Source organism: Pectinophora gossypiella, chromosome 14 (assembly GCF_024362695.1).
Source record: "Pectinophora gossypiella chromosome 14, ilPecGoss1.1, whole genome shotgun sequence".
Lineage (NCBI taxonomy): Eukaryota > Metazoa > Arthropoda > Insecta > Lepidoptera > Gelechiidae > Pectinophora > Pectinophora gossypiella.
The window spans coordinates 670,813-698,209 of NC_065417.1; the positions used below are offsets into that span (position 1 = coordinate 670,813).

At 38.6% G+C, this 27,397-nt stretch overlaps 3 protein-coding genes and 1 non-coding gene across 8 annotated transcripts in view; 2 read left to right on the forward strand and 2 right to left on the reverse strand.

Moving 5' to 3' along the window:
• LOC126372560 (E3 ubiquitin-protein ligase ZNRF1) overlaps positions 1-5,126 on the reverse strand; it is a 165,003-nt gene extending 159,877 nt beyond the window's left edge. Inside the window, exon 1 of the mRNA XM_050018385.1 lies at positions 4,532-5,126. Coding sequence (XP_049874342.1) covers positions 4,532-4,898 — 367 coding nt within the window. The 5' untranslated portion in view covers positions 4,899-5,126. The remainder of the gene's footprint in view (positions 1-4,531) is intronic.
• Positions 5,127-7,272: 2,146 nt separating this feature from the next.
• On the forward strand, positions 7,273-12,456 carry LOC126372556 (uncharacterized Golgi apparatus membrane protein-like protein CG5021). 4 transcript variants are annotated; one of them, XM_050018376.1, is made up of 6 exons: positions 7,273-7,415; positions 7,712-7,791; positions 8,378-8,532; positions 8,804-8,883; positions 9,806-9,919; positions 10,602-12,456. In XM_050018376.1, exons 1-6 carry the CDS (start codon positions 7,386-7,388, stop codon positions 10,794-10,796), a joined length of 654 nt encoding a protein of 217 aa, XP_049874333.1. In that variant the 5' UTR covers positions 7,273-7,385; the 3' UTR covers positions 10,797-12,456. The 4 variants fall into 4 exon arrangements, with proteins under 4 accessions (XP_049874333.1, XP_049874335.1, XP_049874336.1 ...); XM_050018378.1 differs by having other exon boundaries at positions 7,712-7,785; XM_050018379.1 differs by having other exon boundaries at positions 7,277-7,415; positions 7,727-7,791.
• Positions 12,457-12,685: 229 nt separating this feature from the next.
• On the reverse strand, positions 12,686-12,779 carry Trnai-uau (transfer RNA isoleucine (anticodon UAU)). Its single transcript has 2 exons — positions 12,742-12,779; positions 12,686-12,721 (listed from the first exon to the last, which is right to left on the reverse strand). It is a non-coding gene; the product is annotated as a tRNA-Ile (tRNA).
• Positions 12,780-13,639: 860 nt separating this feature from the next.
• Positions 13,640-25,758, forward strand: LOC126372436 (TATA element modulatory factor). Of its 2 annotated transcripts, XM_050018188.1 has the most exons (11): positions 13,640-13,835; positions 14,094-15,577; positions 16,173-16,390; positions 17,688-17,829; positions 20,457-20,676; positions 21,833-22,045; positions 22,301-22,493; positions 22,704-22,848; positions 23,838-23,918; positions 25,077-25,277; positions 25,586-25,758. In XM_050018188.1, the coding sequence occupies exons 1-11, from the start codon at positions 13,694-13,696 to the stop codon at positions 25,730-25,732; spliced, it is 3,186 nt and encodes a 1,061-aa protein (XP_049874145.1). In that variant the 5' UTR covers positions 13,640-13,693; the 3' UTR covers positions 25,733-25,758. The 2 variants fall into 2 exon arrangements, with proteins under 2 accessions (XP_049874145.1, XP_049874144.1); XM_050018187.1 differs by having other exon boundaries at positions 13,640-15,577.
• The last annotated feature ends 1,639 nt before the right edge of the window (positions 25,759-27,397 follow it).

The following is a 27,397-nucleotide window of genomic DNA, read 5'->3' on the forward strand; positions in this document are numbered from 1 at the left end:
GTCGTATTTTGTGAAAACCACGAAGCGCCTTTTAGAAAAAACACATTCTAATATGATTTTTGTTAACAAAAACTCGCAATAGACAAGCTAGGTTCAATCTAGAAGAAAATTGTGGTCTCAATTTTTACCCAGATTGAAATCAATTGAATGAAATCGAGGTTTTCTTATAGAAAGTCATATTAGAATGTGATTTTTCAAAAATGCGCTTATGTGGTTTTCATTATAAAGCGACGTTATATGTTATTGCTTGTTTTCTTAACAGTTTAATACTCCACAGAGCTATCACTCACACACATTTTATTTTATTTGGGGAGCTTACAGCTAAATTTACAATGTTAAATACTAACTTAAATATCTAAAAGCCATTAACAAGCTTCCACAGATTGTAAAAGAAGAAAAAAACACATAATTTTACAATATGGTTCCTTTTATGCAAAACATCCTTAAAAAATAAGAACATCTAAACAAAAGAGGAAACGAAGTCTCTAACAAGTGCTTTTTTAGCACCTTGAATGCTGCCAGCAAATAGGTCCAAATTCAAGTCATGACTAAGTATATTAAATAATATGGAACATCTCAGTAAAAAGCTGTTCTTTCTAAAGTTCGTGTGATAGTGAGGGATGTGAAGCAATGAAGGATTTCTAAGCCTACGACAAGGAACTGCAAGCATAATTCTACCGAGGAGCTGTGGCCTATCGATTAAGTCCTGACCTATTTTCATTAAGAAACAAATGTCCGCCATATTTCTCCGCAAAGACAAAGGTAATAAATGCAATTTCAATAATATAATAATTAATAACACTATTAAAACCCACCTTGCGCCGTCCCAGCATTCTCATACTTGGACTTGAGCTTGGCAGCAGTCGCCCGCGCATCCGAGCGGACAGAGTCCGTAGTAGTAGAGACCGGAGTGGAGGATGTCCGGAACGAGAGAGTAGTGGAGAACTGAGTGGAGAACGAAGAAGAAAAGGAAGATCCAAGGCCGAGGCCCAGAGTAGTGCGGTAGCGACGGCGATACATTGTCAAGTTTGGAGTAATTCTGTTGAAACGAAACGTATGTATTCGTTACTTTATGGACTTCCTAGGTTTTGTCAGATATTTACTATAAGTTTCTTTTTATATTTTTTTAATAATATCTGACTAGTTTTCTTTGTAGTTGGGGCATAGAAATGTTTTAAGTTTGAAGTATTTTTAACTTGATATGCTTAATACAACAACATAACGTAAATAGCCTATCTACAAAGGCCTCCCCTCAGTCAACCAGAGGGGGCATGGAGCATACTCCACCATTCTGCTCCCGTATGGGTCGATTCAGGTGTTTGGGCTAGTTACTGAGACTAACGTTTAATAAAAATATTTGTAATATCGTAAGCTAATTTATTATATAAGGCAAAATTAAAGAGATATTTAATACAATTTCAGAACCTCTTAACACGAGTTTCACTAGACAATATTTATCACATTTTCAAGGAAAGCGAGACGTTTTTGCACGTTTCAAATTTCAAAATTCCTCGAAAATCAAAATGTAATTCGTAATGAAAATTTTAAATAGGAACGAAGTTAAAATACCTATGAACTGTATATTTTCAGTAACCCAACACTTTTACCACTTAAACAAGACAAAACTTTTCCACAAAAAAATCAGGAGAAGAAACACCTTTATCTTCACCCGAAAAATTAATTAACAAGCATAAACTACTTCAACCCTTTCTACAGCCCAACTACAACAGGCCCCAACCGTCAAGTACCGGATACATACAGCGGTCGAGCGATATATGCGCGCACGCCGGCCCGGGAGCGACTGGCGGCGCGAGCGCACCCCGGAACCGCGCCGCCGATTTATTATAGCTGGCGGCCCGCAGGATGACTGACCGCGATTATTTACGTACTATACGCACTTGTTTTGATACGATATCGACGTAGGCGCAGTAGACCAATACAGATAGAAAAGAAATCCTCGCTGAGCTGTTGGCGACGGATTGATGTAGTTTCTTATCAAACCTATTTTTTATCTTCATTCAGTCCATTGATATACGAGTATCAAAAATTCAGACATCCAGACAAAAAGATATTGAAAAAATATAATACTATGATAGTAAGTTTTTATTTAATGAATTTATAAGTTTTAAATCATTCTAGGATTTCTAAACTGTAAATCCCAGAAATACTTTTGTCATTATTATAAAGAAAAAATAAAAAATGTTAAATTAATATATGACATAGGAATTATATTTTGTTATTTATTGCCATAGAAGCTATACGGACTTCCGCGAACCGGAGGGGAGTAGCCATGGTGTTAGTTGTCAATACAACATTTTCTGCCACTTTTCGCGGGGAGGGAAGGTATGACACGTCACATTGGGGTGTACATATGGATTCACAGATAGGAATGCCTGCGTATGTCTACTTCCTCCCATAATATTCATTATACGTCATACAGATGCATTAGACAATAGTCTTAAAAATAATGTCAATAAAAAATAAATTAATTAAATAAGTATTGAAACCAATAGGTAATAATAATTCTTAAAAAATATCTACATGTATCTTCCCCAGCCTTTGGTAAACATTAAGGTTGATATGAGAAAAATATACCCACATACAGCAAGAAAATAGAAAACTAAAAAAAAAATCATATTTAGGTAATTATGAAAATAAATAAGTGAAATTACATATGCAAAATAAACAGTCAAAACAGTATTTACACTAGATAGACCAAAAATGTCATACAATCTTATCAGACGTAAGATAATATAATTATTAAAATATTAATGTTTGCTGTATCACAAAGGGGAACTACTTATTTAGTTATGAGATGTTAGATTAAAATATTCCATGAATTATGTAATATGCTATTATGCATATTAGGAGTTTTAACAATTATATCTCATTTCATAAAATGTGTATGCATATGTAGGCATGTCTATCTATAATATTATACACTGTTTGGGTCAGCTGGAAGAAATCTCTTTCTTAGAGATAAGCTTACATGTACTGTATTCATTGTATGTTTCTTTTTTCTGTTCTATTGTGTACAATTAAATAAGAAATAAACATCCATTCATGATGTATCTATTTAAATTTAATATTTACACCAGTAATACCTAACATCAAATGCAACAGTTGCAACCACTGTAGTACTGCTTTTGTGCAGAGGTCAGACCGTTTAATGACATACTACAAGACATAAAATCCCTGAGATTAAACCCTATTAGAACATGCATTATACTATTACAGTGCAGGCACGCAATGGTGTGTCATGATCATAGTAAGTGGTATACTGTGGTCTATGCCGAACCTAACGAGAAATAGGCATGCATAAAGCTTCATTTCACCCATGTACAGAAATGTTAAGGGTAAGCATGTCAGAGGAAGAGCGCCGATCAGATTGGTGGACCAGGTAAGCAGGTAGCTGGGGGCTCTATACAAAGAGCTGTACATGTGGCACAGAACCAAACCCAGTGGAGGAAGATCACATACAATCACAATCCCCAGCGGTGAGAGAACGACAAGAAATAGAAAGAGACAGAAATGTTTTGTAATAAATAATAACTAAAATAATTGAATGTATTCTATAAACTTATCATAAGACTCTGCCTCCTTTCCTACCCATAAAAACATTATGATATAATCTCTACAGTCACTGAATAAAAAAACAAAGTCAAAACTGGCTTAACAAATTAAACATAACTTAATTACCAGAAAATAAGCCTATTACCACAAGTTAGCACTAATGTAATAATGAAGTGGCAACGTAATTGATTGCCAAGGCCATGTTATCAATGATGGATTGATTACACGGATTGATACGTAAACAATGATATGAAATATTACGTCAGCTACTGTAGTTAGTTGTTCAAAAATTTTTAATAAACTTAGTTGCAAGACTTTTGATTGTTTTTTTTTTAATGAAATTAAATATTTGTTATGTTAATAAATGCCAAGGAGAGAGAGAGAGAGAGAAATATTTGTTATGTTATATAATCTTTTAGGTTTTTTTGTCCTGATGATGCAATTATTTTATACTATTGTATATTGTTTATAACATTAATAGATCTGAAATAATGATAGCTTTTTACATAATGTTACTGTGTAGTGGAATGGACAATTTTTTGAGAATAGGTACACAGTGTAAGTTTTATCTTTCTAACACAAAGGAATGTACCTAATGTCCCTTAGATTGAAATAATGAAGAGCAGAATAACAGTGCATATTATAAGACACTTTAAAAGAAAACACATTTTACACTGAATGCTGTCAATGCAATACCAACAATGTCCTGTCTTAGTATTGATTCACACCCAATTCAAGTTTGTTAGTACATGTATGTTGTCCTCTACATATAATATGCATATGTTGAATTCCAGTTTGTTATAATCCTGTACATTGTATGAATCAGGTGTCAGTGAACTTGCAAGAACACTTTGTTATTTCAATTGGAATCAATTTCCTTTAAAAACAGAAGTAAGTTTGAAGCTTAGATTTTATTCAGGTAGTTATTATGAGGGTGAAAAGTGAATAAGGCACTCACCGTTTATAGACCAGATATGTGAGGGCAAGGAGTGCGCCGCGTAGACCCGGCCGAGGGCGAGCGACGTGCCCGGCATGGGGACAGGTTCCTCGTTGGAGCTGGAGTCGGTGTCGGGGCTCGCGGCCGCCGACGCCTCGTAGCTTTGTGAGTTGGGGGGAATGGCGATGGCCTCGTGTGACGAGTGCAGGTCCGGCACCGAGGACAAACTCCGCGCGCGCTGGCGGTCGCTCGACACCTGGATGCCCGGGATGGCCCGCAGCAGGCTGAACCCCGCCCCGCCCGACACCACGTCCGAGCTCGAGCTCGTCGAGAATGTCCTGGTGCGCGGACTCTGCCCCCCATTCGCCGTACTCGCCTTAGCACCCATAGCGTTACGCAAATTCGCACTTGTCACACGAGCTTTCAGGAGCACACGCGAAACGGTGGCGTCGCGCCCCACGAGCACATCATACGCAGCACTTCACGAACCGCACGGTCACGAGGAAACTACACTGGGGGCCGACAAACCGAGAGTTGTCGTTTTGTAACAATTTGTAAACAGCGTTGCATGTGCCTTCCTGCAAAATTTTGACAGGTCAGCCTCTTGTATGAAGTTAGCCGCGTACCAAATCAATCGGATTTGCGCAAGTGTTTTCGTTCGGAAATGCGATTGTGACAAAGCAAAATCCTAGGATATTTTTTTATTAGCTAAATGAAAACAAAGACGCATAATATGCAATAGGGATGGCGATTCATTCCAAAAAAGATCGATTTTTAAATCGATTCGAATCGTGACCTGATGAATCGATCCACAAAAAAATCGAGATCTAAAATATCGATTTCCAAAAAATCGATCTTTTTTCCAATTTTCTATTACAATATAAACAGTCACTTAGTCAAAAAACGAACAAACAACAATTTGTTGTCAACAAACAAATTAATTGAATGATATGATGACGCAATCACAGAACAGATAAAAAAAGTCACTCAGTCATTATAAACGTAACTTTTTTCTATTGAAGAGAAGTGAGGCGAAGGAAACTAAACACACAGCCATCTCGTAAGTTTTTGAGTAATTAACCGGCAGCACTCTTGTAATACGGGCACCTACAACTAATTGTATGGTTAATACAAAAACAAAAAAAATCGAATGTCGATTTTAAAGGATGATGTATCGATCCAATGAATCGATCCAGTACTACATATCGATTTAAAAAATCGATTTTCTTGGCTCGAAAAATCGATTGTTCGATTAATCGATCTCAGATCGCCATCTCTAATATGCAAATGGATGCACCATCCAAACCTATAGTAACATATTGGTGCTAATTCCTGTAAATACCATCTAATTTTATTTTAAGTTATATCTGTCCTTTTCTTATCCGCCGAAAAGGAAAGGGACGGGTAATCGACAAGCATAAAATTTATGGAACACACGTCAATTTTAAGCACAAATCTAAACCAACCGTCTAAAAATTTTACGTCAGTCAATAACCCGACACATTAATTTACTCATTCTTCCTAAAATTAAGAGCTGTGAATCATCCGTCCCTTTCCTTTTCGACGGATACGAAAATGACGGATATAACCTAAAATAAAATTAGGCGGTGTCTGCAGGAATCGGGGCCATTAGCACATCAATGATCCAACCAGTAAAATGTACATAGATACCAATCAATATCAATGAACCAACTTACAACAGCAACCCTCTTTTCCCTTTCCGACAAATTCAAAACTTTCCCAAAAAGACGGTACCTTCCAAAAACTTTGGTACCTTCATATTCATACCTATAATAATTCGGAATCACGGTTTGAATGTGAATTCTTTGTTTTGATTCATTTTAGTTATATAAGCATTCTTAGTTGTAGCTTAACACAATTGTGGTGCATACATCAATAATAATTAACCCTGTTCTTTTATTTATTACCACATTAACGTAGTACCTTCAACAAATAGCCTAGTTAGTTAAATACGTAAGTAACTGCTGCGGCGGTTTGGTACAGGCATCCTTCCAAATAATCGGAGGGGGTATCGAACAAGCATTATGTGTTAATTGATTATCGACACGTAACAAGTACAGTAATCTGAGTATTAGGGTGATATTTTCTTTTTAATGCCATCCATCCATAGTTGGTATAGAGTTGATGAGCCAAACACTTGACATAGGGTAGTTACCATCCCCGGGACTTGTTCTGCTATTCTAAGGCCCTTCCGTTCGTAGCTCTCATACAGTTAACTTATAAAAACTAAGTAAGCTCCTAATTGAGAAAACAGATTGTACCGATTCCACCTACAAATGAATTGGGCAGGAAAACGAATATATTTATACTGTAATGTTGCAAATGTCTATATATAAATAAATAAATATAATATAATATAATATAATATAATATAATATAATATAATAAATAATATTTGCAGTTACAAATACTTAACATAATAAAAACAAGGGATATGAGATTTTCATAAAGGCTGTTCATACTTTAACTCCTTGTTCCTCTGTCCTCATATGTTTAAAAAAAATAAGCTGTCAGACTTTTAGGGCCTGCTCATTTCATATAGGTATCAATTTTATTCAATTTCATAACTTTATAGCACATGTACCTGTTTGCATTATTGTAATTTAAAAATATCTAATTAATATATTACATTAAACCAGATTTTTATAACAAATTAATTGGGTTTATTTGTTTGTATATATCAATGAAATATAAAATGCAATCACTCACCTCAATGCTATAACGTTGCGAATGCTTATGAAATGAAACATAATGTTTCTGTCATCGTCATCGAGATCCTAAGGACACGAAGCGCTCATAAAATTTTATTGTTATATTGAAAACTACTCAATCAAATAGTGTAAAAATAATTTAAATGAATAATCCTGTCATGAATTCTGCAACCGTGAGTATATAGCGTAACAAAGGCTAACATACAAGCATTAAATAGCGCGAAAATCCATTTCATAATTGTTCCATTATTTACGTTGTTTTAGGCTTAAAATGAGGTATTAATGTGATTATTTGCATGTAGTTTGTTAACTAGCGATATTTTTTGAAGTATTAACAGTTTTATTTTTGATTATTGCGAGAATTAAAGTTAGAAAATAGAGTTTGTTTTGAAGTGTTTAGAGTCGTTCATGTTGAGTTCATGTATGGCTTTGCACGGCTTAGCTGACGTAGTGGACGCGCTACTTACAGCCTGGTGTGCGGCAGGTGCCGCTGCTGGACGACGACACCATCGCCTTTGGAGAGGAGGACAACGCCAACAAGAGGTTCGTGTAAGTAGCAAAGTTAAGACTTGCAGTAGTTTCTTTAGTAGATACATCTATGCTACTATATATATGTATATCTATTACTATTATTTTAGTAATTTTATTAATTGATGAAAACAAAAGAAGTACATTAAATAATATTATGGTATTTTTACCCAGACTACATTATTGGTCATTAAAAAAGGGTAGTAGAAGTTTAAGGGTTCCATAGATTGTTATATCAAAAATCCTATAGGTATTTTTTGTTACTAAATATATCCTTTTACTGCTGTAAGAATAGCAAGTTGCAGAAAAAATATTTTCATTTCCATTTATGTTTCTTAGCAGATTCACACAATAGTTTAAAATTAATAATACTGTTCATCTATAGGAATGTTTTTATGTAATAGTTCAATTTATGTTGTGGAAATTACAAATGTTAACAGGATTAGAGAATACTTCCTTTTTTTAAGCTTGTTTATCCCTTTGGGGGAAAGGCAAAGCAGTGCAGTCATAGAAGACTTCTTATCATATTTTTTTTTAATTTTACTTAGTATGTACACAAAACATACAGCCTTGTCATAAGCAAAAACTAACACTTATCACCCCACAGCCATCCATACATAGTGTTCTTCCACCTGGTATTCCGTGTGTCGGCGCTGGTGGTGTACCTGCTCTGCACATGGTTCTCTGAGTCATTCATTGCCAGCTTCGTGCTGGTCATCTTGCTGCTCTCCGCTGATTTCTGGACTGTCAAGAATATTAGTGGTGAGTGTCTTTATTTACAGAAAAATGTATTTGATGAGCAATTAAAAATAAAATAAAAACAAGGGAAAAAACACATCAAAACTTTATAAAAAAAAAATATGTGACTACTTACTTTTTTTAAATATATTATTAAAGAACTTTTGTGTCCTTTTCGTACTATGTAAAAAATGATCATTTATGGGTGGTGGCCACCTTACTTTTTTCTTCTTTCTCTCTACATCCACTATCACACTACATAGACTGTTTAAGATTTCTTTTTATGGATTTTCAGGTCGTCTGCTGGTAGGATTAAGGTGGTGGAACTATGTAGATGATGATGGCAAATCACACTGGGTGTTTGAAGCTAAGCAGGTATAAATACACACTTTAATTTTAAATTTCGAAAACCCCAATATCATTTTAAAATCCAAATCCCTTTAACTATTGTGTATTCAAATTTGGGCCTTTTATGAGTTCATAGTTTAATTTATAACCCATAACATGAATAAATTCACTGTTTAAACAAGCTCGTGGAAAGAAAGAACCTTGTGATCTTGAATTTAGGTTACTTTTTATCCACTCCATTTTTTTCTTCGATTTACCATGTCGATAGGATTCGCGCGTCTATTGGTCAAACCCGCTGTCGAAAAAACTGTTTGTGCAATAAAGTATTTGTTATGTTAGTTTATGTTATAGACTAATAGTTCATTGAATTGTATTCTGTCTGACTGCTCGTGTTATATCAGCGGCGCATTGGCGCTTCTGTACTGTAAAGTCGTGAAATGTAAATAAATAAATATCGCGCCTCTCGGTAAATGCGCAGGAGTGACAGCACACGCTACTTTGTCAGTTATTTTCTGTCAAGTCACGCTTCTTTTTCTTTAGATGTCCCTTTCCTCCGCGGAGGTATTCGTCAGACCAATTAATCTATTCATCTAAAAGCGAAATACCATTTACAGATTTATCACGAAATCTCAGAAACTATAACTTGTACAAACTTAATATTTGTCAGGTAGGTTCTTATATGGTGTAGACATACATTCACATACATACATAAACTCACGCCTATTTCCCACTGGGGTAAGCAGAGGCTATAGAATTCCATTAGCTACCAAAAAAAAAGTTTTATTTGTTTCTATTTTTGTAGGGTGTAGACATCCGCTAACAACGGATTTTAATAACGAAACTCCGTTGAAAGTTTGTATAAAAGTCCTGTGTTTTTGAAGTAAGAGACGCGACGCGTACGAAGTGGCGGGCGACCGCTACTTATTCAATAAACAATTGAATGTTCCAGAACCGTGTGAACCCGAATGAGAGCCGTCTGTTTTGGTTGGGGCTGATCCTGTGTCCCCTCATGTGGAGCATGTTCTTCATTGTCTGCCTCTTCGGACTCAAGTTCAAGTGGATGGTAATTATCAAATACCTGTATGAATAGAGAAGTAAATTCATTAACATGTTTTTGGACAAAAAAATATCGGTCAATGTTCTGATTCCAATTGTCTATTAATCTAAATGTGGTTAACGAAAGGCAATAGAGAGGAAGACCAGTGGTTTGTGTCTCTCTGTCAAATTCATACCTCCAAAGACCCTTGGACTAAAAGTGTACTGTAGTAAGTCAATGAATGGACCGGCGCTCAGAATCAAGTATATGCTTAACATTTACTGGGGGGTTGAAAGGGCTACATTGAAACAATAAGGGACTTTGTCCTCAAATACAACATAGGTGGCGCTGTAAAGATTTTCCTTCTAATTTCATGGATAAGAGACATAATTTTATCTTTGTTTTTGGGTATAAAAAAACATCTTATTTTTTTTAAAATTGAATTACATCTTCCACAAATTATTTTTCTGGTCAAAATAAAGAGAAGCTATATAGGTAGCAACCTAATTTCATCTCAATATCGAGCAACAATAATTTACGCATATGCTTCTGCCATTACATTGTATTTTGGAATAATTATGTACCTAAGTAATGAGTAAGTAGGTAATTTAATTATCACGTTAAAGTTGCACAACGCCTTCTATATTGTTTTTGGTGAACGTAGCCTGGAGAGACCCTCGTTCTAACCGTAAACCCGTCTTATTTCCAGCTGCTAGTCCTCATAGCGCTGACGCTCACAGGCGCAAACCTGTACGGCTACATCAAATGCAGGTTCGGCGCCAAGGAGAACCTCAAGTCAGCCACGACGGACTTTGTTCGAACCCAGATCCTGCAGAACGCAAGCTCCTTCATGTTCGCCCAGCCCGCGCCGCCCACTGCTACTGGCAACACCGGGGTCGTCTGAACATATTTGATGAAGTAAAAGCTGGCAGTAAAAGATGATTAAAGGTGAACGCGCATCTAGACGTGCCGCAGGAGTCGCACGCGTCTTAATCATAGTAAATGCGGGTAGTGCGGCGCGGATTTTTGTCCGGCCAAGTAGTTAAAAAAAGCGACGCGGATAGGTGCGCGACGTTGCATATGACTTCATACAAAGATTGATAAAATGCGAGGACTACTGCGCGTGCGTCTCCTACGCGTCTAGGTGCGTGTTTACCTTATTGGACTGTTCCATATCATCCTGTTGCCTGAGGTTACCACCAATGTACATCAAGTCTACTGACTTGTGCTATACATTTCGGACGCTTTTAAACATATAACAATCTGCCAGTTTTTCTTCATAAAATATTAGGTTTATTTTGGTGTATTTGGCATAACATTGGCTTTTTTTATTCAAAATTGTACGCTTGCGTTTGACCAGAATCTCACCTGGGGCCTGTTTAATAAAACTTACAATTGTAAATTACAACGACAATTTGATGTTCATTGCGTAGCTAATATGAAACTGCAAAATATTCGTGATCACACACTCCGCAATGTACATCAAATTGTCATTGTAATTTACAATTGTAAGTTTTATTAAACAGGCCCCTGGTGGTAAGTGACGATGTGGTCTAGGGTGGATCACGCTTACCTAGCCAATGCCTGTTGACTCAATCCTATAGTCTTATAACGAAAACCATGTATGCGCCTTTTTGGAAAATCACATTCTAATATATTCTAATATTTCTTCAATAAAAACCTTAATTTATTTTGATTAATTTCACTCTGGGTATAAATTGAGACAACAGTTTTGTCTCAAGTGCCATGATCACGGGATGACGGCACCCCGTGATTATGGCACTTGCAACAGTGTCGAAATATCGGGAGTCTCATATCCCTATTTTTAACGCGGTATGAACCCGTTATTATGTGTTTTAATTATGATAATAACCGCGTAAACTTAAAACAGTTTTATGTCTCTTTTTTGAAACTAGTTTCTTTTTAGTAAATTGCGAGGTTTTGTTAACATAAATCACATTGTAATGTGATAAGGTAAACGACGATAAGGTAAATTTGGACAAAAGTTGAAAGATAGAGGAAGGAAAGTCTTGCTATAGATCATGAGTTTTTGACATTATATATTATTTATTACAGCAAATTTGCTATGCTATGCCAAATATGCCAAAGAAAATTAAATTAGTGTGAAACAAGTTATTCTCGAGGGTAAATGTAATTTAATTCCACAAAATTTGTGCTTTTGTTTAAAAGTCATATTTCAAAGTTATGTGCGCAAGTAATCGTAACTATTTTAATGTTATATTATATTTATTTAGAAAATATGAATATAGTACTAAATACCTGTAACGTCGATAGCATCTGATAGGATGATGTTTTTTTTTTGTTTTAGTTCTAACCATATTACCTACTACATGTTTATTTAAAAAATAATGTACATATTTCATCGAGGGCAAAATTTCTACACATCATTTTCCTTAGAGTTTATTCCTTTTACTGTGATTCTAGTTACGTCTGATCTTTGTAAAATAATTCCGATTAATAATGTTAAGTCGCCGATTTTATTTTATTATATTACGTATTTATTTATTGTGATTGTAAGATAGCAATAAACTTATAAATATCTATTTATTGTTTTATTATAGTATTGTAGTTACTGCAGAAGAGGAATATACAATACCAATAATTTAAACATTTTCTTCAATCAGAAAATCACATGAAATCTACGGGAAAAAAAAACAGTATTTTTAAAATCTTTTTGTGGTTTTAATATGCATATAAACAGTAATAATCAAAATTGAATAATAAAATGAGCGAATAATTAATCATAAAACAAAATTGAGTATCAAAAAGATATGCTCCAGGTGAGGCTCGAACTCACAACCCCGGCATTACTCACACGTACACTGTCTTATAAGTACCGTGCGCTAACCAATTGCGCCACTGGAGCTCTGATCTTGCGGTCGAAAATGGCGATTGGGTTCTACAACACTACTCAGGTCAAATGACGTTCTTTTTCGTGATAATCAAACGTCAAAATCAGTCCATTTACGTTTCGTGCAAGTGAAATTAAAAAGTGAGGAACAATATAACATTCACAAAAAAAATATACAAATTAATTGAAGATTTTACCACTACAATTGTAATTATTAACCCCTTGATTCCCGATCAAGATGGCGGCTATTATGACGTAATTCCCGAGGTCACGGGTTCGTGTCAAGTGGCGCGGTACTTGAGTCAGCTTTTTCGTTCGTAACTCGTTTGTTTATATTATAAGACTAATCTAACGAGTGTTTTGACATATGAGATGTATACCCTACGTGTTTGAATGAGTAGAAACTTGATAAGTGTTTTGTTTACATTTTTATAGTAATGTAAACGTACGTACGTATGTACATATGTACTTATGTACTTGATTTGATACTACGAATAAAATCTTTATATTTATGTCTTACATTTTATTTCACGATCAAGTTCATAAAATAAGCTTTACAATAATATCAATTACAATATACCTTTGCTTTGTAGAAATTAAAGATATTCGTGTGAAGGTAGTCGTGAAAAACCATTCGCCTTCAGCACGGCAAGTTTTGAATGGTAATATTTTATATTTTTATATGGCAACAGTAAAAGTTTTATTGTCTATGGATAGGTCATTTCATTCTGCATCCATTCATATATAATTTATGCCACTTTGTTCCTTATTGTAATTATAATAAGCTAAAATATCGGCTGCGGTCACCTGGACGCCTTTCGGCGTTCACGGGAAGCGGTGCGAAAAATATCCGAACGCCAAACGGCGGCGCTGGGAATCGTCTGGAGTTTGTGTACGTGTTGTTTTTGTGCGTCTAATGCGACTTCGAAATGAATTGGTTCGACACGTCAGGCTTGACAAGTTTGGCCAAAACTGCCTTGAAAGAGGCCCAGAAGACTATAGATAAGGCGCTGGACATCCAAGATGAAAGTAGCGATGATCAAGAGGAGGCGTCTCCGACACATTCCAAAGGTAAAGGCTCTCCTTCGAGCAGTAATACGCCCCAAAAAGATAACTCCGATTTCTTCGCTTCTTGGGGCCTGACTGTGAGTGCCGAGAGCGCCAAAGATGAGTCCCCCAAAGAGCAGCCAGTGGTCACCGAAAGCCCTTCGAAATCAACGTCACAAAGTGTCTGGGGCTCTTTTGCAGGCTCATTTTTCGAGCAGCCAAAATCAGACGACTCCACCATAGTTAGGCCTCCTAAAGCTAAATCTATGAACATAATTTCAGATTCCAAGTATGGAAGTCAAGATGATCTATTTTCAAAAAGCCAGCTGGTCATGTCAGATGGTGAAGGAGCAGAGTTTGTAAATGTAAAATGTCATAAGTTGGACGAGAGGAGAAGCTCATCCCGATCTAACCGATTGTCACTTGTTTCTAGTCAGAACAGCTCAGACTCTGTGGAGGTTCTCTCACAGAGTATGAAAACTACTCCAGACTCACCATCAGTGCAGTCCATATCACATAGCAGCAGCATTGGTCCTAAACATAACTCTGAATCTGTTGAGATACTGCCCGACAGCCTTATTAGTCCCAGTTCTATTGAATGTTTAGGTTTCGACAGCTACAGTAGTCCTTCATCTAATCTTTCGCCAGATACTAGTGAGAAACCTACTCCAGTTGGTGATAAAACTGAAAGGATTGAGACTGCAGATAGTGTAAGCTTGGTAGCCGATGATGATGAGGACACCATGTCTTACAATTCTGTATCAGAATGTACTGCACCCACGGTTTTAGACACAGATGAGAAGCCTGGGGGTCCTTTCCCTAAACCTATTAGAATGGAGCCACAAAGAAAAGGGGTTGAGAAGGAATTCATTCATTTGGAGCACCCACTAATACCTCAGAAGATGCAGCTGAGTGAAAACTCTTCCAATGATGGATCTTGGTCTGATAGAACATTGAATGCAGACAATGATAGTGTCATTTTGGATGTAGCAGCTGAAGAACAGAAAAAAGATGTAGATCATGAAGATGCTCTGATGGAAAAGCTCAGTGATTCTTCTTCCTTTTACAATGTTAATGTGTCATCAACAGACATGATAAGGTCTGAAAGCTCTGCCTTTGTCAATGTGGAAAAGCAACAGTGTGGAGCCTCACACAGCAGTAACTCTTCACAAAAGGATGGTAGTGTTAAAGAGAGAGTTTCGCCAATCAGTTCTGACAGCAAAAGTGATTTAGTCAAAATTGGGTCAGACCGAACATCTGGTCATACTTCAGGAGACGAACTAGAAACTGCAACGTCATCAGATATAGAAATCATTCCAAGTCCAAATGGTGACAACCATGGTTTTTGCAGGAGTAGCCCGGCAAAATATGCTTTTAAGCAGGGTAAATTTGATGGCACCACATCACCTAACTTAGTCGACTTAGTATTAGGGAAGTCTTTAGCAACGAAGATCCGGGGTCATAACAGGGAGTTGTCTGAAGCGTCTGTTCAGAGTAACACTAGTGATGAAAGCCAGGGGTCCGAGAATGATAGGTTAATGCGAAGGCTGTGTGAGATGGCTGAGATTTTAGAAGCTAGAGAGAATAGACTGATGGAAGTAAGTAGGAGTAATGCGGAGTTGGCAGAGAATAATGCAGACTTGAAGAGCCAGGTGGAGACTTTGATGATGAAGCATGAAGGAGGGGATATTAATATGATCACTGAAGATTATACTCAAAGAATGTCGGCACTAGAAAAGAAATTCCAGCAAGCTATTAGGGAAAAGGTAAGATTTTGGTATTGGTAATTTTTGTATCAGTTACGGAATCAGTATTTAAAATTTTAAGACAAGAACAAGGTTGTCATCACTTATTATGATACATTTACACATACATACATAAACTCACGCCCGTAATCCCTAATGGGGTGGGCAGAGCCACAAGTACGATGGTGTAAGCTGGATATGATGAATCTTATGGTGATAAGGGATCAATTAGCCTATCGCCCATAACATTAGTCCCGTAACATTAGTTTTTATGATACATTTGACTATCTAAATCCAATATACCTAATAGATAATCGTTTTGCTTATCAGTTTCATTTAATGAAGTATTCTATAGAACTTATCTGATCTAATATTAGACTTTATCCATACCATGACATGAGCATACCATATACTGGGTGATAAGAACCAAAAGAAAGATTTCCCTGCCTCTGCAACACAATGACTTGCTTCACCCTAAGGTTGCCTAGCAGAAATTTTTCTGTTTAGCCTATTGTTCTTATTTTATCTGGTTTATATTGCACTATATGTTAAGCATAAAGTGCATAAAAGAATTATTGATTGATTGAACAACCTTTAAACAAAATGTCTTTAACAGGATCAACTAAGAAAACAATTAGACACATTAAAAGCAGAGAGTACATCACGGAAAAATTCATCCGAACTGGAGAATGCTTTGAAGGAAAAGGACGAAGCTATAGCAGGGCTTCAAGAGGAAGGAGAGAAGCTAGCTAGGCAGCAGTTACAGCATTCTAATATAATTAAAAAACTCAGGGCAAAAGAGAAGGATAATGAACAGGTTATCAAGAATTTAAGGTGAGTGCTTTTTGAGGTAATCCTTGCTTTAAAATTGATTAAATATTTACTTAAAGAAAGGAGCAATGCTGTCAATTTAAAACTAATTCAGATCAATTTAGAAGATAATAAATAAAATAACTGAGAGCCAAAATCTGATGGAACACTAAAGCCACTTAAATTTTGGTAAATATTGATTGCCTTCTACACTAACCAAGGTTGAATGGAAAAGATGGCCACCTTTTTATATATCTATTGTCTTTTAATATGTTTGGTGTGTATTGTAATATTATGCCTTAGATTTTTGTTACCTTAGATTTTGTTGAAGCACATAATTCTGTTGTCTGTACATATATTTATTTTCAACTGAATTTTTATTTCAGGGTGTTAGTGACACTGTAACGAATACTGAGGGGGTGATGATTCTGAGTTGATATCAAGTGGAATTTCCTGTCCGAAACTTAAAAAAAAAATGTGTTATTTCAATTATTTTCAATTCCATACTCTTTCAACGGAAAATTCCACTTGATATCAACTAAGAATCATGGTCTGAAAGTTTTCGTTAAGATATCACTAACACTCTGTAATATATTTTTTTAATTGTCAACACAGATCTTTTTTAAATACAAACTACCTATAAACTGATTAACAATCTTCCATCTACTAGATACTTTTAACTAATCAGTAAAAAAAGTAATAGTTTATGCAGTTTGGGCTGTGTGCTGGCTGATATTTCAGTCAAACAATCATTTACTCCTTTATTTAGAAAACACATAACATAAGCTCACGACTATATCCCAATTGGGGTGGTCAGAGTTACATTAATCGCAAGATGAACTAAGTACCCACACTTCACCGAGCTTTCTGTTGGACAACGTGATAGGTGTTGAGCCGTATCGCTGGCTATAATGGTCGAGCCAACTGTGTTAGTGAAAACTGCACTTAAGAGAAATATATTTAGAAAATTATACATTATAATCTGAGGAATGAGGAGCTCGATGGCGCAGCGGTAAACGCGCTCGGTCTGCGATTGTTGAAGTTGAGCAACTTTCGCAAAGGCCGGTCATAGGATGGGTGACCACAAAAAAAAAGTTTTCATCTCGAGCTTCTCCGTGCTTCGGAAGGCACGTTAAGCCGTTGGTCCCGGCTGAATTAGCAGTCGTTAATAACCACCAATCCGCACTGGGCCCGCGTGGTGGTTTAAGGCCCGATCTCCCTATCCATCCATACGGAAAGCCCGACCCAGCAGTGGGGACGTTAATGGGCTGGTGATGATGATGACATTATAATCTGACATCAACATTTATATACATTTCAGGGATAAAATAGCCGAGCAAACGAACGAACTGGACCGATTGAAGCGATCTATGGCCGCCAAGGAAGAACTAGAGGTCAACCAGATTGAAGCTGTATACCGACTGACCACTGCCAACAAGAAATTGGAGACTGAACTCATGGAGGTTAGTAACCTTGAGATACAGTGACACAAGAATAGTGTATTATCTTCATATAAGCGCTTGTGTAGCGTATATACGTACTTATAAGCGTACACATTACGCCCGCAAGCTCTTTTGGGGTAGGCAGAACCACAAGTCACCAGAAACACAGGGGTGTGCTTCTGGCTCCAGGGGGATACTCCATACAAAAATTTCATTCTTACCGTATGCCGCCTCACCGTTCTAGTGTAAGCGAGACAAATAGTCCGCGGCTTACATTGGACTAAAGTAAAACCCAAAGGGGGTGAGGTGGGCATCCGATACGAATTAGTGCGGAGCGGAGAGTTACCGTTCTATATGTAGTACAGTCATGAGCAATATAATGTACCCACTTTAGGACTCTGTCGCACTAACATATTTGACATTTAGTGAGATTAACAGTTCAATTTGTCAAAAAAGTTAATGTGACATGGTACCAAAGTGTATACATATTAATGCTCGTGACCGTACCTACTACTCTTTAGTCTGTTCCAGAAAGCTCAGGGAAGTGTGGGTATTTAGCTAACTAAATCTCTCCATGGTCCACTGGTTGAGCGTTGTGCTCACGATCTGGAGGTGGGGAAAAATCACAAAAATCACTTCCCCTATCCTATGATCCCTAGTTTGGTTAGGTCATACAGGCTGATCACCTGATTGTCCAAAAAGTAAGATGATCCGTGCTTCGGAAGGCACGTTAAGCCGCTGGTCCCGGTTATTACTTACTGATGTAAGTACGTAGTCGTTACACGAGTCATGTCATTGGCTTATGGCGGCTCAGTAATAACCCTGACACCAGGGTTGATGGGGTTGGTAATCCAGCTCACAACCCACACGATAGAAGAAGTGACTACCCCAATTGGGATGTAGTCATGAGCTCATGTTATGTTATGCCATTAGGTAGGTGCATACTTTAAATATTTTAAATAAACATACAAAAATATACAAGTGACTTGTTAAAAAAGAAACAATCCAACGTCAATCAAACTGACGAATTAGCAGTGTCAAATTTGTATTGTATTCAACAAATGATTGTTCCTCTATTGTTTATAATTGAGGCTGTATATGAAAGGTGTCTGTATAATCTGAGCGTACCATGATATCATTGTCATGTGCGAACGGATGTCGATTTGTTATTTCCTTCAGCCTAACTCGTAGTAGTAACTACAGTACTATCGATAGTATCGAGTGTTCTCGCAATAGTCGGAATCGGAAGCAATAGTATTGATAGTTTTGTAATATCAATAGTTTTAATACTATTGGTTTTCTTTCAACTATCGATAGTTTTAGGCGGATGAGACGTTCGTTATGTAAAAAATGACAATTCAAAGTGCAACTATGTTACCTACTGAATAAAAATATTTTTGAATTTGAATTTGATAGTCAATCAATCAATAATACTTTATTGCACTACGACATATACCTACAAAGGACATAAACATACGAATAAGAACATAAGCACACTAGGCGGCTTTATTGCTAAACAGCAATTTCTGCCAGGCAACCTTAGGGTGAAAGAAATTTAAGCATTGGTGCACGGGCTGGTGCAATAAACAACAACAGTATTCTGAACTATCAAATCGACTGTAACTATCTGTACCTACCTAGCAGTGTGTTTATAGAAGCAACATAATGTGCGCATTTCACATTTTTATGCGCGTTGTTATCACCGGCTTATCGCGCGCCGCCATCGAACAATGGAGAAGGTCCATGTGCTGAGTTTACGTCGATGCAGTTCGATATTTAAAATAATTATGCTTTATGCCAGGACACTGAGTAGAAATATTTATACAGGGTGGCCCAGAGGTTCACGTTCAAAATGAAAACTTAGGTAGAGGGGCTCATAAATAACAATATTTTTTTTCATATTTTTTTTTAATTTTAATTTCATTTCATTTCATTAACTACCAGAAACACCCCCGTATGTTCAGCGATTATTTTTTGTTTAGGAGATATGGTCACAAGTCGTTGCCACAGAAACGCTGTATATACCATCTGATCAAGATTTAAAAGCCTTATGACCTATGAGGAGATATGACCCATTATGTACCTTTTTATAGATTTTCTACCTTACTTCAGAAATAATTATTTTGTTGCTATTTCTTTCTTAATAATTCTTTTATTTTACTTCATACATATTCCAAAAGTGGACGACTAGCTAAAAAAATAAACACAGCCAAACCAAAAATACAAAAAGTTATTGGAATTCAAAATCAGAATTTGACCAAAATTGTTACAGTTGAAAACTGTGCTGAAGAATAATAAACACATGAGCTTGCAAGGGACCCAAGTATTTCTAAAAACTGCTCCATTCAATACGCTTTTAGAAACATTTAAAAAAAGTACCCTTAATAGCGACAAAAAACATAGTAATTGGCCCTCAAAGATTGCAAGACAGACAGGTTTGAAGGGAAATTTGACATTCTCATTCCTGTAGAGAAGTAAAATTTTGTTTTATTCAGAGAAGATTCTGTGTATACTATGTTAAAACGTAACAATGTCTTTGTTGCATGGATGAAATAGCTTTTTATCAATAAGGCCGTCTATTATTCTTTTGTCCTATTTGTGATTGTTTTCGTGGAATAAATAGTTATCGTATTGTTTTAAAATTCCAGACAAAAAGCGCCCTAGACGACACATCCCAGAAGCTAGAGAGCACGAAGACATCTTTGGACGCGTGTCGACGTGAGTTGAACGAGCTCCAGCGCAACAGCAGCGAGCTGAGCCGGCGGCGCGGCGCCCAACAGCAGCTGGAGGCCGACAAGCAGCGCGCCGAGGACGAGAACCTGCGGCTGCGGGCCGAGCTGCAGGGGCTCCGCGCCGAGCTGCAGCAAGGTGGGTGCAAAATTCAAAATTCAAAAATATCTTTATTCAGTAGGTAACATAGTTACACTTTGAATCGTCAATTTTACATAACGAACGTCTCATCCGACTAAAACTACTGCAGCTTCTCACAACCTGTATAGCCGGGGAAAAGAAGCTGCAAGAAAAACCTCGGCACGGGGCCCTAGACGTTCTTTAAAAAAAATAAAAATAAACATAAACACACTTTGGGAACGTTCCTGGCGATCCAGCAACCGTTCTCCTACGACCGATTCGCCATTGGACTATTCGTCGACAGGACGATACATTTATTTCCTTTTCTCCAGCAGAGTCTTCCGCTAATGGACATTTTGTCGTCAGGAACTCTCATCTACGTGACTTTCCAAGACTGCCCTTTCCATATACAGAATGTTCCATCGACATGATGATAATATTCCCACTTAGGGAACGTTTCCGACAGTAAAAAAGCTTATGTAAAAAGAGCTTTATTACCAAACCTTTAGATAGATAATACCAGTGTACAAGTAAGAACAATTTTACTATAGAAGAGTTTTTACAACGGGAAGATTCCCGTTAAGGGTACAGTCATGAGCAATATAATGTATCCACTTTAGGACTCTGTCGCACTAACATATTTGACATTTAGTGAGACTTACAGTTCAATTTGTCAAAAAAGTTAATGTGACATGGTACCAAAGTATATACATATTAATGCTTGTGACCGTACATTACATTACACACACTAACAGTGATCTTTCTCACAACGCGGTACGATTTGTGCGACATCAAAACAGGGTATATCTTTCGTTCGGATTGTGAGATCGACCTGGTCAACCCTGGTGTCATGTTTACTATTGAGTCGCCAAAGTACCCTGGCTCAAGTAACGACTATATACATGTTAGCCGGAATCGTCTTAATTAAAACACATAATAACGGGTTCTTACCGCGTTTAAAATGGCGATATGAGACTCCCGATATTTCGACACTGTTGCAACCGTCATGTGTCTGTTGTCGGAATCGTCTTATTTTGCTGGCAATCGACTGAGTTCAAAAGCCGAACTCTTATTACATGTGATCTAAATCGATCTAATATTCTATCTATCGATCTATCTATACTTATCTTATTTGATGTTCCATCTGTGACCCATTCTTTTTTGCAATTTTCAGAGGAAAGACGCTGGATATCCCGTGAGGAGGCCCTCCGGCGCGAGCTAACAGAGGCCCGCGAGCTGTGCTCGTCACTAGAGGCCCGCGAGGGCGCGGAGGCGGGCGAGGCGGGCGCCGCCGCGCTGCTGCAGCAGCTGGCCGCGCTGCAGCGTTCCGCGCTCGATAGGGAACACGCACACTCCATCACTACCAGGAACTTGGCTCAGCAACTGGGTGAGTATCATCGAACTGTTACAGCAACCGCGTTGCAGCAACTCACAGAGAACATGCACTAACGGCCTCCGTGGTCCAGTGGTTGAGTGTTGGGCTCATGATCCGGAGGTCCCGGGTTCTTGTACTAGCTATGTAAGTATCTTGTCGTTATATCAGCCATGTCAGGGGGCTCTGGTGACTCAATAACAACCCTAACCGCCGAGCTTGGTAATCCAGCTCATAACCCACACGATAAAGAAGGATTATTTTTTACAGCGGAAGCAGAAACTTGTGCAGCGAAGGCGGTGGAACGCGAGCGTGTAGCCAGGGAGGAGAACCAGACCCTGGCGGAGAGGCTGGTGGCGTGCGAAGGGCTGCTGCATGACGCGCAGGCGCGGGCCGGGGACCTCGCGGAGCGGGCGCAGCGGGCGCTGCACGCGGCCGCGCAGCTGGACGACCGGCTGGACAGGTGCGGCTTCGGTACAATGTTAACACTAACACTGAAGTCATTTCGTAAAGGATACCTTAATAAAGGTTTTGCAGCGTGCTGCCAATCATGCGCTGACAACTCCCCTGACAGCTACACTAACGCCACCTACGACTCCAAATCGATATTACACACTCGATCAACTCGATTTGCATTCGAAACTCAAAATATTAAATACGATTAACTCCACAGTCAGTCTCGCGAGCTGGACCGCTTGAAGTCGGAGCATGCGAGCCAAGTGTCAGCGCTTCAGGCACGCGTTTCGGAACTGGAGCAGCAGCTCGCGGCCGAGAGAGAAGCGCTCCACGTCGAGAAGAAGAGGAACTCTATACTGCAGGTGAGCTATACACTAACCACCTTACAAATAAAAAAGAAACCAGGGATGAATGTGGATTTAATTATTTGACAGCCAAGCAAAGTTCAATCGAATTGTATGATAATTGGATTCAATTTTGCTTGGCTGTCAAATACTTAAACCCACGTTCATCCCTGGTTTATTTTTCATTTGTAAGGTGGTAAAGCGATTATTCTACTACCCAAACCCGACTACTATCGAATCCCGGTGGGGACAAATCATGAAAACCACTTTGTGATCTCTAGTTTGGTTAGGACATTACAGGCTGATCACCTGATTGTCCGAAAGTAAGATGATTCGTGCTTCGGAAGGCACGTTAAGCCGTTGGTCCCGGTTACTACTAACTGATGTACATGTTACATAAGCCTTGTCAGGGGCCTTTGGCGGCTCCCTGACACCAGGGTTGATGAGATTGTTACAAACGCATGATAGAAGAAGATACTACCCAATCCACCCAAATATGTCAAGTTCGCATCGAGATTGGGAAAATCGACGCTGTTAAACTAGCTCGAGATCGTGATTACCATGGCTACTCCCGACCAACTCGCTGGAGATCCTGATCACGATGGTTACGCGCCATCAATTTGCTATTAGACTTCACAATCTGATCGCCGCGCCCGGACCTTGACGCATCCGGCAAAATGGATTGGCAAATGTAATAACAGGGGGGTTAAATGGCCACATCGAAGCAATTCATCCAAGAAAGCAATATTGCAATTTGACATTTGCGCATTTGGCATTTTCTTAAAAAATTAGCCTGGAGAATGCTACACCGACAAGAGCGTGGCTCTTAAATTAGTGATGATGATGACATTTGCGCATATAAAAGTAAGTGCACAATGAAAACAAATGTCAAATAGCAAAATTGCTTTCTTAGATGAATTGCTTCGATGTGGCGATTTTAACCCCCCAGCTTAACAATAGAAGTGGATTCTGGGAATACAGGTGTAATGCTATGTCATTTGTTTCAGGAGCAAATGACGTCACGCGGAGACATATCCCCGCCGCATTCCGTCGTGTCGGATTCGTTCTCCGGCTCGCTGTGGGCCGCGGTATGTATCGCCACTAACGCTTATCTCGTTTCTGTTGGTGTCAAATTACCTGACCTGCGAATATTGCACGGTTCGCGCTATTATACAGGACGCGGTGACTATGTTGTAAGCGAGGAGGCGATATTTTGAGAGGACCAATAGGAACAAGATTCACAAAATCCGCGGCGTTAGCGACGCCTGCATCCAGCAGTGTGTAGCATTTGTGACTGATGAGACGAGAGCCCAGCTGCGGGAGGGGGGGATGACGACGACGACAGAGAACAGGCGTCAGGGCGTTAGAGTAATTTGCCAAATGTCAAAATGTTACAGCTTTAGTTACAAAGAAACTTATAAAGCAGAGTCGTCGTCAATATACTACGTGTTTTGACCAATAGACGCAGAAAATGCTATCTACGTAGATAAAAATCGTATGGTTAATAGTTGAAGTTCGCGATGTACTTCGCGCTGCGTAGTAAGTAATCCTTGCAAATGTTGTCGAGCTGAAGGTAGGAAGTAGAGAGAGGAGGCTTTTGATTAGCAGTGGAACACTACAACCTAGAGAAGAAAAGTATATTAGTGTGGTATATTCATCAGAGTAAAATAATTATTTTTTATCAAATTGGCAAATGGTGAATAAAAACTCATCTACAGTCTTAAAACGACGCACAACCAAATGGACCAAATCGCGGATGTCCTTAGAAAAAATACGTTCAATTCTGAAACGGTGTGTATGAATCGTTATGAAGCAAGAGAAGTGTGTCATGGTCGAAGCAAATGGAATTCCACAGCCACAATTTTGTGTTCAAAGGAACAGTAGCATCGTAATTTTATATCTAAGATCTTTTCGTAACTGTTGTTTTATGCATTTGGCGGCGAGGGTGTGCTGTCCCCAAAGGTTGTTTTCGGGATACCGAATAGAGTATAGTACCCCGCTAGTGTGACTAGGGATCGAAGATCTGGCGGTGTTATGTTGGAGTTATATGCGTCACGCTGGGTAAACTTCGATAGCGCGTTTCAGGGCTGCATTATTGAATGGTGGCGCCATCTGTTGCGTGTAGGCGGAACTAGTTGATCAACTAGTTAGGTGCGCCACAATCCAAATAAATTATTAATTGAATCCCTGATTGACTTTATGTGCGTGTGTGAATTAAAAATAAAGTAGTATATTAATATTATCAGGAGGACGGCACACTGACCCCGACGGCGACGGCGGCGGCGGGCCCGGGCTCGGCGCTGTGCGTGGAGGAGGCGCTGTCGCAGCTGTCGCGGCGCAGCGGCGAGCTGCGCGCTGCGGCGCACACCGTAGCGCAGCTGCGCGCGCAGCGGGACGCCGCGCTGGCGCAGCTGGCCGCGCTGCACGCCGAGCTGGACGAGCTGCGGGTGCGGCGCACACACCACACATGCACTTGTCTACAAATAGAAGGCCGTCTAAAATGATCAACAATCACATTTTTATTATCTTAATTATGAACGAAGGGATCGAAACTGTTGTCATACAGTGGATGAAATGCCACAGTTGTCCAGACGATCCGAAAGGATGAGCACGACCGTTGATCATTTTTATTAACGACGTCCCATCACACGTCATGACCATACAAGTCTCATAGAAAATTTTCGTTTCGTTTTGTATCTCATTTGAATAAGTTGTCAAGTAACCTATTCTAACTCCAACATCAAATTCCTTCCAGGCCGTCCAAGAGCAGTACGATGCCCTCCTCCAGATGTACGGAGAGAAAGAGGAACAGCTAGAGGAAGTGAAGTTGGATCTCCAAGATGTGACGCAGTTGTACAAGGCACAGCTAGATGAACTTATAGCATTGAAGCAGCGAGCATAGCACGGGACAGTAGCCACCGGACCGGGAGAACCAAGTGGACCGGGTGGATCAACCGGCCCGGGTAGACAAATCGAAAAGGGTGGACCAACTGGAACGGGTGAGCCAACCGGACCGGATGGATCAACCGGCTCAGGTGGATCAACCGGCTCAGGTGGATCGACCGAACCGGGTGGACCAGCCAGACCGGGTAGATCAACCGGACCGGGTGGACTGGCTAGAACGGGTGACCCAACCGAAACAGCCGTCGTAGATAAACCAGATCTTTCAGAGTCTAAACCATATTGCGTTTTATCACGGTGTGGATGTCAAAAGGGGGTTTAAAAAGACCATATTGAGAATTTGATTATAGAAAGATTGCTGCTATTTGACATTTGCGCATAAAAATATACCAAGGGAATGGGTTAACTTTGATACCCGTGAAATGCCCCGCAAACACTATAGCTAAGTTGCGCGCTTTAACGCAACGCTAGCCAATCCCATGCATTTTCATTCGTCTTACTTATACGGCTCACCACGTTGACCTAACAGACACCTTGTTGAGGTGTGGGTACTTAGTTCATCTTGTGATGGATGCACCCCTGATTACCTCAGTTGGCTACTTGACAGATTTCGGATAATTATTTTAAAAATTACAAACGCTTATTTTATACCTCTAAAAATATTTAATTTTCTCGAAAAAGTTTTATCTAACAGAAAAAAAAACATAGTTTTCTTCATTAATTTCATATTTCGCGCGAAAACGATTCGTCGAGTGTCATTTTGCCCAGTGACGTCATATTTCAATAAACAAAGAATCTGTCAAACAGTATAACTTGAAATCTGACAGATAGTTTTTTTTGTGAAATGTGACGTCATACGAAATTCAATCATGGCCGCCCGTGTTTCTGGTCTTGTAATACACAGATGAAAAAACGCATTATCTTTTGTAAAAATAAAATGTTTAAAAATGACCTAAATAAAAAAATAACTATTGGGTAATTATCACATACATACATAAACTCACGTCCGTATTCCACGAAGGGGTGGGCAGAATTGCAAATAATCAAACTATTTGCGTCATAATTATCGTTAAATGATAAACTACCATATCTAACATATTTCATATTTTATTGTTACAATTGTCAAGTAACCAATTGGGATGTAGTCGTGAGCTTACGCTGTTATCTTCTCTTCTACCGTGTGGGTTGTGAGGTGAATTAGCAACCTCATCAACCCTGGTGCCACGCTGGTGTACGCTGTTGTGTTTATGACGTAGTTTTTGTTGAGCTCAGCGTTGCGGTAAACGCCATCTGTTTGTTTTACGCTATTTGCTGTCTTCTTGCACATGTTTCTTTTTTCTAGTTTGTAGTGATTTTCGCTGATACGGCTACGTTGAAGCGAAATAAAAAAGTAAACCAAATGCGAAGTGCTCATTTGGCTACACTCTTTCAATCTTTAGAAAAAAGGAATACCTTAATTAGTTAATATGTTCCATTTTATAAAACCTTTGAAATCATTTTATTTCTGAACCATAGAGTACCTATAAACATTTTAGTGGCTGTACGTAATGCATTTTGCAAAGTTCTTTCACTCAATTCTATCATCGTTAAAACGCTGTATAAATGTAAAAAAAAATGTCTTATGGTAACTGACATTCAAATCTTAATTTTATTATCTAGTGTTAAG